This window comes from Coregonus clupeaformis, chromosome 17 (assembly GCF_020615455.1).
Source record: "Coregonus clupeaformis isolate EN_2021a chromosome 17, ASM2061545v1, whole genome shotgun sequence".
In the NCBI taxonomy this organism is placed as follows: domain Eukaryota; kingdom Metazoa; phylum Chordata; class Actinopteri; order Salmoniformes; family Salmonidae; genus Coregonus; species Coregonus clupeaformis.
Window position 1 is genome coordinate 23838308 of NC_059208.1, and position 11942 is coordinate 23850249.

The window sequence follows — 11942 nt, forward strand, 5'->3', positions numbered from 1 at the left end:
GGGCCTTCCTCTGACACCGCCTGGTATAGAGGTCCTGGATGGCAGGAAGCTTGGCCCCAGTGATGTACTGGGCCGTAAAGCTTGGCCCCAGTGATGTACTACCCTCTGCAGTGCCTTGCGGTCGGAGGCCGAGCAGTTGCCATACCAGGCGGTGATGCAACCAGTCAGGATGCTCTCGATGGTGCAGCTGTATAACTTTTTGAGGATCTGAGGACCCATGCCAAATCTTTTCAGTCTCCTGAGGGGGAATAGGCGTTGTCATGCCCTCTTCACGACTGTCTTGGTGTGTTTGGACCATGACAGTTCGTTGGTGATGTGGACACCAAGGAAATTGAAGCTCTCAACCTGCTCCACTACAGCTCCGTCGATGAGAATGGAGGCGTGCTCGGCCCTCCTTTTCCTGTAGTCCACGATCATCTCCTTTGTCTTGATCACGTTGAGGGAGAGGTTGTTATTCTGGCACCACACTGCCAGGTCTCTGACCTCCTCCCTATAGGCTGCCTCATCGTTGCCGGTGATCAGGCCTACTACTGTTGTGTCGTCTGCAAACTTAATGATGGTGTTGGAGTCATGCTTGGCCATGCAGTCATGGGTGAACAGAGAGTACAGGAGGGGACTGAGCAAGCACCCCTGAGGGGCCCCCGTGTTGAGGGTCAGCGTGGCAGATGTATTGTTACCTACCCTTACCACCTGGGGGCGGCCCGTCAGGAAGTCCAGGATCCACTTGCAAAGGGAGGTGTTTAGTCCCAGGGTCCTTAGCTTACTGATGAGGGCACTATGCTGTTGAACGCTGATCTGTAGTCAATGAATAGCATTCTCACATAGGTTTTCCTTTTGTCCAGGTTGGGAAAGGGCAGTGTGGAGTGCAATAGAAATTGCATCATCTGTGGATCTGTTGGGGCGGTATGCAAATTGGAGTGGGTCTAGGGTTTCTGGGATAATGGTGTTGATGTGAGCCATGACCAGCCTTTCAAAGCACTTCATGGCTACAGACGAAGTGCTACGGGTCGGTAGTCATTTAGGCAGGTTACCTTGGTGTTCCTGGGCACAGGAACTATGGTGGTCTGCTTGAAACATGTTGGTATTACAGACTTGGTCAGGGACAGGTTGAAAATGTCAGTGAAGACACTTTCCAGTTGGCGTCATCGATGCACTTATTGATGAAGCCAGTGGCTGATGTGGTGTACTCCTCAATAATAATAATAATAATAATATGCCATTTAGCAGACGCTTTTATCCAAAGCGACTTACAGTCATGCGTGCATACATTTTTGTGTATGGGTGGTCCCGGGGATCGAACCCACTACCTTGGCGTTACAAGCGCCGTGCTCTACCAGCTGAGCTACAGATGCCATATGAAGAATCCCAGAACATATTCCAGTCTGTGCTAGCAAAGAAATCTGTAGTCCTTCGCGGAAGAGTTTTGAAATCTGCCACATCCCCTTTCAATCAGCTATTGTTTCCTCGAAGGAGAAAGGCATGCAAACATTTAAAAAACGATATGCTACTTATCATTTTATCTTTAAAATGGCTTGCACAGCTAGCTAAGGTAGGTTACTTTGTAGCTAGTTAACATTAAATTGACAAGGTTTTTGGGAAAGCCTTTCCATCTACCAGAAGACAGTTAGGTCTATCATTAGCATCTCTATATTTTTCCTGTTCCTTAATTGTTTGAAACCTGGACGTTTTACTTCATATTATGAGGCATGTCTTACCTTGCTTCAAAGTAGCCTATAGCCAATATCCCACCATAGAAACATGGAGGCAATTATTTTATAAAGACTTCCTCATTATGCGTTCTGCTGTTCTGTTGGTTTTCTTTCAACTAGTATGAAAAAATTTATGCACTCACTAACTGTAAGTCGCTCTGGATAAGAGCGTCTGCTAAATGACTATGTAAAATGTAACTATCTTTCATTGTCTAGCAGCCAAAGGCATTATCCTAGTCATATTAGCAACCCATCCCATGATAGTTGCTGCATCTTTAGATCTCCCCTCTTTCTACATTTCTAATGGGTATTTCCATCTCTGTCCATGAGCACATTTTAGAAAGGTGTTTTCCTGCTAATTGCATTTTGGAACATTTGAATGTAGGCTTACCGCTGTGTGCACATTGCTGCGCCTAAAATATGAAGAAATAATAGTTTATCAACATTATAAGCTAAACATTCTGATCTGTTCCATCAGCTTTATTAATTGATACGGCGTATCCCTCCGTTACTTTGATACGCATGGTGGGGATTAAGAAGTGAGTATACCCAATGCCCACTGAAAAATAATTTTGTATATGGTAATACAGCGTATACCCTCCAACACCACTGCAGAGGATGGAGGAGAGAGGATGCAGGACTTGAGCAAACCAATTGAGAAAAGGCCAATGACTGTACAGGATAAAGGAAAAGCCCAATGTCGATGGCCCTTTAAGAATTTACTAGACTAAAATAATCTATTGAAGAAAAGTATAAAACATTTCATAACCGATTCTGAACGAATAATACTGATGAGTAGATAACAACCTAAGATGTTTGACTGGAAAATGTATCCGTATCTAATACATATAATTGCATAATTAGTCATTCGATGAGTAAACTTTGTCACACCAACCTTCTGCGATTCAGAGTGAGAACTAAAAAGGATTGCCGATGTAGTCGATCAACAGTGTGCCCTTCTGCTTCGAGCACGCACACGTCTGCTCCCGGTTGGATAACTTTGCTAGCTCATTGATGGACCATAGTAGAAGAAAATGACAGATTACGCCGAAGAGCAGCGAAACGAGCTGGAAGCTATAGAGTCAATTTACCCGGACTCGTTTACAGGTGAGCTTTCTGCGAGTCTGTCTCGGTTGGTTTGCAAGCTGGAGAACGCTAGCTAGCCAGCTGGCTAACTCAGGTTAGCAGTGTGGTGCCAATTTAGCTAGCTAGCTAGCTAGCTAGCATGCCAAAACCCTCGAAACATCTAGGAGAAATTGTCTTAGCCAACTCCTTAGCTATCATGTTTATAGTTATAGCTAGAAACGATCACATAATGAAACGCCCTCAATCACCACACACTCAAAGTTAGTTAGTGCCAATGCACTGTTTAGCTAGCTAAACAAACTCAACTGCACTGACAGTGCCACACAGTTGGGCCATTCAGGCTCTTCAGCAGGTGAGTTGATCATAATTAACATCTTCCACTTTTCAACAGCGCAAGTCTTTTAGAGCAACAGGAACCACTTTTTGTTCTAACTTTTGCTTTTCATTCATTTGCATAACAATGATGTGACTGCTATGCTGACTTTCATATTTGTTTTGGCCCTCCTGTAGTGCTATCAGAGGTGCCCACCAGCTTCACCATCACTGTGACATCGGACGCAGGAGAAAACGATGAAAGTAAGCAGTAACCTAACCTATCACTCTCTGGCCTGAGTCTTGTGTCTGTTGGGCTACACTAGCCTGGTCCCATATGACATGACTCGTCAGTCGAGTTGGCTAATTAACCACTTACGGATCTGGGACCAGGCTAGGGTTTTACTACATTATTCTTTGTTTATTTGTTAACCTAATGCCTCTGTGTTCTGTTATTGTAGCAGTTGAAGTGACACTACAGTTCACCTATGTGGAGAAGTATCCAGACGAGGTGCCGCTGTGGGAGATCTATTCCCAGGAGAACCTGGAGGATTCAGACGCAGAGGGCATCCTCACCTTACTGCGGCAGCAGGTGTGTTACACGCATGTGCACACACTCACTCGGCTGTTACAGTGACCGTATTACTGCCACACCGGCGGTCACGAGGAATGATGGCAGTCAAATTCCAAGTGACCGCTTAGTCACGGTAATTAGGCTTCTCCAAGCTCTGCTGCTGATGGTCATTAGTAGCCTACCAAACTTGCTGCCTGGTACTCCGCACTCTATTGTCCCTCTAATCACTCTGACATCAATGCAAATGTATTGAAAAAATCGAATCAAACACTTCATGAGAGCCCATGTGCTCATGTTGCGCAACATTTCTATAGGCTATGCAATTGCGTGAGAAAACAGAGTGATGGCCTCTATTAAAAAGAGGAGCATCCCATCAGCTTTCTATAGGCTAGGCCTACTATATTTATTTCTCAACCTTCCTAATATTAAGCACATTGCTTCTCTTTAAAACAGGAGTATAGCCTAGCTGGCTGGCATGAAAATGATCCACGGGAAAAGCGTCCTCCGTTCGCTTTTTAAGTGCATAGATGACATGTATTTTTTTCTGCTGCCCCTGTTTCAAGACAGGTTCATGATAATGGTCCATTCCAAATCCAAACAAATTTCACACATATTATTAAGTATATGTAAAGACAAGATTAAATCAAGAATAGTGTGATGGGTGACAATATTAGCCTATCACTTGTGAATGATGCCCAGCTTAAGGCAAACGGCGCATGCTTTTTTTGCGACTTTTTCAAATCATCGTCGCACACCTCATGTAGCCTAGCCCATAGGCCTATATGTTTTAATAAGGTTTGTATCACAACTAAAGTGGCCAAATAACTTCTTAAAATGAAGCACATTAATCCGCTTTACAATGGGTGTAGAGCCTAACTGGCATACATACGCAACGTGTGAGTTTCAAGTTTGGGGAAGATAATTTTCACCATAAAAATGCACATTTATAATAAAAGCAATACATGCATAATCGTATTTGTGGTCACTTTTGAGAGTGGTGTTTTCCTGCTAATAGAACATTCGCTCTTATAGCCTACTGCCTGCCGTGTGCGCATTGCTGCGCTTATAATGTAAAGAAATAGCTTAATAGTTTATCAACATTTTAAGCTAAACGTTCTCATCTGTTGTGTCAGGCTCATTACTTAAAACAGGTTTTTTGATGCTAGTGGTTGTATTAATTTGGGATCTATTGCATCCCACAACTGTCCTGGACTATGTTTGGAATATTTATTTCTTGCACAGAATAGAATAGGTCAACTTTTGTACTATGGGGGATAGTAGATTGACATAGGCTAGAGCTGTTGCTGTTCATTAGGCCTACTCATTTTGTTGGCTGACGAAAAATAAATATGGACAGTTCTTCCAATATCTTCAATATGCGCCTCGGAATTGGATAAGGATGCACGCAGTTGCGTCCCAGATGTGTCTGTCTTCACTTGTAGCCTGTGAGAAAGCCCTGATCACTTGACTGAGAGCCATGTGAGTGAGAGGTGCTGCGGCACGCAGTGGGGAGAAGGGAATAATTATTATATGCAGCCCAAGGGCATAACGGCCACTGTCCGCAAAAGGCATGGATTTTTTTAGGGGGATTATATCCACACAAAGGGGATGCAGCCAGGAAATTCGAGGCATTATCAAGTGCTTGTCAAATTGTGAAAGAGACTGATGAAGTGTGTACAGCCTGCGCAAAAAACTAAGCAGAGCTCATGCCATTCATGCGACTTTTCAACATCATTAGTCGCATCAGAATGTATTAAAAATCTAAACATATAGCCCAACATTTGTATCACAACAAAAGTTACATAAATAACTCTAAATTAAGCATATAGGAGTACCTGTTTCTTTGTTAACCGCTCAACACAGAATAGCCGCAGAATAGTGCACTCCCTCAAATCGTTTGGAGAAAATATCCTTTATTTTTTATTCAGCTATGTTCAATTGTATTCTTCATACTATAAAATAATGCCACGGAATTCTAAACAAATCTTGTCTGCTAAATGAACTAGTGTAGCCCACAGCCATATGGCATAGCCAGATCAGGGCCTAACATAAGGACAATGCAGAGTATGCTATTCTGTTCTTCTGAAATAGACTACATTTTCTTCATGTCATGTCATGTTTCTTTAGACATGTAGATGTTCCAAAGGTCTGCATCAGTGGCTTGTAGGCTATGTGTGGAAGACAGGAGATGCTAAATGTGTTTGTTAATTAACAGTCAATTACCGTGCAAATAATTACAGTCACCGGCTGACAGCCCTACTCACTCACTCACTGTCACGCACAGTCTGTCTGTTCCACCATCCTCGCCTTACTGCAGCTCTGTCTGTTTGTTTGTCCGTCTGTCTCTCTCGGCCTGTCTATTCAGCCTTACTCGGCAATGAGAGAGCTTACATCTGTGTTTTTATTTTTCTAGGCTGAGGAAAACCTTGGAATGGTGATGATATTCACCCTAGTTACAGCAGTTCAGGACAAACTGAACGAATTAGTCGACGAGATCAAAAACAGAAGAGAGGAAGAGAAGAGGCGAAAAGAGGAGGCAGCGGAGGAGGCTGAGAAGGTGCTCTTCCAAGGAACAGTGGTCACCATCGAGAACTTCCTGTCATGGAAAGCCAAGTTTGAGCTGGAGATGGCTGAGTTGAGGAGGAAACGGCAGAAAGAGGAGGAGCAGCAGCAGGCTGGAAAGATTAAACTCACAGGTATGTGTCTACCCCCCAAACCCCTCTACATCCCCAGCCTAGAGCTATCTGGATTAGGGTTGAATGGCGGGAACCCGGTTACTGAGATTTACCGCCCAAAGCCACTCCCTTTTCCCGGGATAAATAACTGCGAGAAACTGGTAAATTATAATAAATTATTTATATGAACAGCTTGGCGTGAAATGGAACTGTTAAAATTATATGCAATGTCTAAATCTGGCTTCTCTACGGCCTCTGCATGATGGGTGGGGACAGACAGCCCATCTCAGTATGGAGCGCAGTTCACAATGCATGTAGACCCATCATCTCATCATGGTAACTTTTTTTTCTTGTGACAGGTAGGCCTGCAATTGCTGCAGCATAGTCTATGCTACAGTAATATAAAGACCGAATGCGCGTCTACTTTACCCATCTCCATCTGGCTTTCGGGGGTCACCCTATTTTTTTTATTTAAAGATTATTTTTTATTTCAGCTGCAGGTTTAAAACAGCTTATCACTCCAATATCATTGCTTTAAATCAGTGCACGCTCGAGCACTCTCTCGCAGTCTTTCTCTCTCTCCATCAACTCCATTCAAATTGCATCCAAAATAGATCATCCTGTTCTAGATGTCCTAGCCTACCTCTTTCAGGTAATACATTCAATGCAGTATTAGCCTTATATTGAACTAATTAATGATGATTTATGCATAATAAGCTTCTAATTTATAGCCTCTGTCTCTTGCACAATAAGCACGCACCGGTTTTCCGCTGGCCTCTCTCCTTAAAAAAACACTCCTTAGCTCTTGGGAGTCCCATGCAGGAAAAGCTAGACTAGAATAGCTTGCTGGACATGATTTGTTTAGCATTTCTTATACCAATAGACTATTCGAAGAGGGACGCAAGCTCTTGTTTGCTGAAAGTTGAATACAGCAGCCAATCGAACTCACGGGTAGTTTGAAAGAAGAGCGAATGTGCGATGGCAGTAGGCTATAGCAGTTATTTATTCAGACCCATAACCATTCAATCTTCGTGAAGAGAAGTGAAAGCCTTCGTGAAGAGAAGTGAAAGCATCTAATTCTAGTCCTATATTATTCAAAGATATCATTAGAATGATGACGATGAGGACAATGAAACTTATTTCATTTAACTGTTGAAAGCGAGGAACGAATGAAGCAACAATAGAAAGAGGAGGTGGGCTAACATTTGTGGAAATATTTTGAAAGGTATATATTTCATCAGCCTACTAATTATACAAACAGATCCTATTATATTTTAAAATTAAAATCAAATTCGCTAGCCTATGCTTGTAACTTTGTAGGCTGCATGTGCTGCACCAGAATTACATATTCTCTCCCTACTTTATCATGGTTTGAATGATGTGCGTAATTCCAGTCCATATATTACAGGTAAATACAATACAGTACAGTAATACAGTTCAGACTCAAAAAGATTAGCCTACTGGAGCTCATTTCATTTATTAACCTAAGAGAGCATATAGCTAGCTACATCTATGGGCTTTTATGTTTTTCTGTCGTGCATAATGTGCAGTAGCCTATATCATATACACTACCAGTCAAAAGTTTGGACACCTACTCATCCAAGGGTTTTTCTTTATTTTTAGTATTTTTTACATTGTAGAATAATAGTGAAGACATCAAAACTATGAATAACACATGTGGAATCATGTAGTAACCCAAAAAGTGTTAAACAAATCAAAATATATTTGAGATTCTTCAAATAGCCACCTTTTGCCTTGATGACAGCTTTGCACACTCTTGGAATTCTCTCACCCAGCTTCATGAGGTAGTCACCTGGAATGCATTTCAACTAACTGTAAGTCGCTCTGGATAAGAGCGTCTGCTAAATGACTAAAATGTAAATGTCTTCTTTAAAAGTTAATTTGTGGAATTTCTGTCCTTCTTAATGCGTTTGAGCCAATCAGTTGTGTTGTGACAAGGTAGGGGGGTATACAGAAGATAGCCATATTTGGTAAAAGACCAAGTCCATATTATGGCAAGAACAGCTCAAATAAGCAAAGAGAAACGACAGTCCATCATTACTTTAAGACATGAAGGTCAGTCAATCCGGAAAATTTCAAGAACTTTGAACGTTTCTTCAAGTGCAGTCGCAAAAACCATCAAGTGCTATGATGAAACTGGCTCTCATGAGGACCACCACAGGAATGGAAGACCCAGAGTTACCTCTGCTGCAGAGGATAAGTTCATTAGAGCTACCAGCCTCAGAAATTGCAGCCCAAATAAATGCTTCACAGAGTTCAAGTCACAGACACATCTCAACATCAACTATTCAGAGGGGACTGTGTGAATCAGGCCTTCATGGTCAAATTGCTGCAAAGAAACCACTACTAAAGGACACCAATAATAAGAAGAGACCTGCTTGGGCCAAGAAACACGAGCAATGGACATTAGACCGGTGGAAATTTGTCCCTTGGTCTGGAGTCCAAATTTGAGATTTTTGGTTCCAACCCTGAGTCTTTGTGAGATGCGGTGTGGGTGAGCGGATGATCTCAGCATGTGTAGTTCCCACTGTAAAGCATGGAGGAGGTGGTGTTATGGTGCTTTGCTGGTGACACTGTCTGTGATTTATTTAGAATTCAAGGCACACTTAACCAGCATGGCTACCACAGCATTCTGCAGCGATACGCCATCCCATCTGGTTTGGGCTTAGTGGGACTATCAATTGTTTTTCAACAGGACAATGACCCAACACACCTCCAGGCTGTATAAGGGCTATTTTACCAAGAAGGAGAGTGATGGAGTGCTGCATCAGATGACCTGGCCTCCACAATCCCCCGACCTCAACCCAATTGAGTTGGTTTGGGATGAGTCGGACGGCAGAGTGAAGGAAAAGCTGCCAACAAGTGCTCAGCATATGTGGGAACTCCTTCAAGACAGTTGGAAAAGAATTCCAGGTGAAGCTGGTTGAGAGAATGCCAAGTGTGCAAAGCTGTCAAGGCAAAGAGTGGCTATTTGAAGAATTTGTTTAACACTGTTTTGGTTACTACATAATTCCATATGTGTTATTTCATAGTTTTGATATCTTCACTATTATTCTACAGTGAGTAGGTGTTCTAAAACTTTTGACTGGTACTCTGTGTTGGATAACAGCACAATCACGTGGGTGTTTTTGGGCTTTGGCTCATCAGGCTCAGGTAGCATCAGGCTTGAATTTTCAATCAAAGCTCTAATCAAATCCAGACATAGGCCTATTTATATGCTTTATGATGCTATTGAATGGCACCTCTGGTTTTGGCTGGAAATACTGGGTTACCGGGAGAAAAGTGATTTTTTTCTCGGGATGGAACATTTGTAAAATACCTGGAAAATATTCAACCCTAATCTGGATGCTACATCTCTGCCATCATGTAGTCAAAACATAAACCCAAGTGCTTCAAGTTTTACATTTTATTTTATTTAACCAGGAGAAGTCCATTGAGTCTCTTTTGCCAGGGAGACCTGGCCAAGAAAGCGGCAGCAGTCAATACAACATTACAAAATGTAAAACAATCAACACGATCCGGCCTACAGGAAACATTTACACTCCTCCTGAACATAGTTAGAAAGTTACATGCCTCTAGTGCACAATAGGAAAAAGTAGTCTTTCCTAACTTGGTAACGGCCCTGGGGACTTTAAGTAGCAACCACCTTGAAGACCGTGTCTGGTAACTGCTAGTGGTGAAGGAGACCAGGGTTCCAAGGTAGAGGGGGAGTTTACCCAGAAGGGCTTTATATGAACACATACCAATGTAGCTGTCAGCGAATGTAAAGTGAGGTCCAGCCCACCATTTGATACAAGGTTCAATGGTTGGTGAGCGTCTTGGCATTTGTACATGATTAACACTTTTTGTTTTCTCTACCAGGAAAAAAGCTATTTGAGACCGATCACAATCTTGACACATCAGATATACAGTTCCTGGAAGATTGTAAGTATAGCGGAGTGATACAACTGTAGTATCTCTTTGTATGTGTGCCTGAGTATGTCTGAGGTAAGAGAAGTATGGTGATTAGTAAGGGGATCTGTAAAAGGTTGTACAATGTAACTTTGCTCTTTCCTCCCGTTCAGCTGGAAACAGTGTTGAAGTGGACGAGTCCCTCTTCCAGGACCTCGAGGAACTCGACCTGGATGAAGACGACCCAGACTTTGACCCTCTGGCACTGGGCAGTGATGAGGACTGAACTAGGAAGAAGAGGAGAGAGATGCCATGGGCATGTTCCAGGCAGACCTGTTCAAATACTATTTGAAATCTTTAAAATATTTTGAACTAGGAAGAAGAGAGAGATGCGATGCCCTGGGCATGTTCCAGGCAGACCTGTGTTCAAATACTATTTGAAATCTTTAAAATACTTTGAGCATTTGCTCTAGCCTGCCTGGAGTGCCAGATGGGTGGGGATTGCAGTTTTGTGACTATTTTATTGGTTCCATTGTGCCTGGAAAGCTCAGTCAAGCCCAGAAAAAGCATTTTAAAATAGTGTTTGAAACCAGGTCCAGTCCCATGTCATCTTTATTGCAGTCACGTTGTGCCGCACAGATTCAGATCCCTCAACGCCTGAAGAAGTATTTAGCATCTCAGGAACAAATTCTTCGGAGATGCGCAGCGCGACTGTAATATTTACGACTTGAACGCAACCGATTCTAACAGGAGGGGATCATCACAGTATGACCAAGCTCAGAGAAGAAAGACAACCAATAACACCCACATTTATGTTCTGAACATGAACTCTAACTGAAGTTGGCTGTAAACACAGAATCACCTCTAAGGGCATTCATACACCCTTGTCAATTAATTGATTTATACCCTGATGCCATTAAAAATGCACTATGCAGAAATCTCTCCCATTTCCTGTTTGCAAAAATTATATTTTGCTTAATTTCAGTTTGTGACAAAACAAGCAAGTATAGTGTAGAGAATCATTGTAACATCTAAACTGCTGTGAAATGTATTTTCCATAAACAAAAATATTGTATTTTCAGCTGTTTGAAGCTGGTGTACAAAACCGAAAGTAAAAGATGCAAAAACTCAACTTAAAAACAGGAAGCATAGAAATAGTGCACATAGAACAGATCTACTGCTTCTTAGACTTACTTTAAATGAAAATGACAGATCTATAACTCACATTTCTATGTGAATGTTGTCGGGTCGCCCAAAAAGTGATATGGCAATCCAATAGATATATGCTCACAATTCTGTGTGGAATTGACATGTGTTGAGTACTTTTCTTGGATGTGGGGGACTAAGGACTTTACATTATCTAGATGAGGTGATGGCGATCTGAATGTGAAAAATAGGGAATAAGTGCTTGCCGGCTTGGAATTCACAAGGCAGTTGTAGGAACCCTGACTGGCCCACAGAGGGCAGCAGCACATTTGTTATGGAACATAACCTTCAAAAGACACTTGGTTGAATTCACTGTTTAATTATTCAATCACATACAGCTAAAATGAGTCAAGACAATTGCTTTTTTATATATTTAAACTTTATGAATACAACATTATTTTTTATATACATTAAAAACCGAATGAAACCATGTGGGTACAGCGCATGAGAAATTACTGTACACTTGTA

General features: G+C 42.0%; 1 protein-coding gene across 1 annotated transcript; it reads left to right on the forward strand.

The window, feature by feature from the left end:
* Positions 1–2646: 2646 nt before the first annotated feature.
* LOC121586028 (RWD domain-containing protein 1) lies at positions 2647–11210 on the forward strand. Its single transcript, XM_041902446.2, has 6 exons — positions 2647–2816; positions 3306–3371; positions 3569–3699; positions 6095–6377; positions 10239–10301; positions 10442–11210. The coding sequence occupies exons 1-6, from the start codon at positions 2744–2746 to the stop codon at positions 10552–10554; spliced, it is 729 nt and encodes a 242-aa protein (XP_041758380.1). The 5' UTR covers positions 2647–2743; the 3' UTR covers positions 10555–11210.
* Positions 11211–11942: the final 732 nt, after the last annotated feature.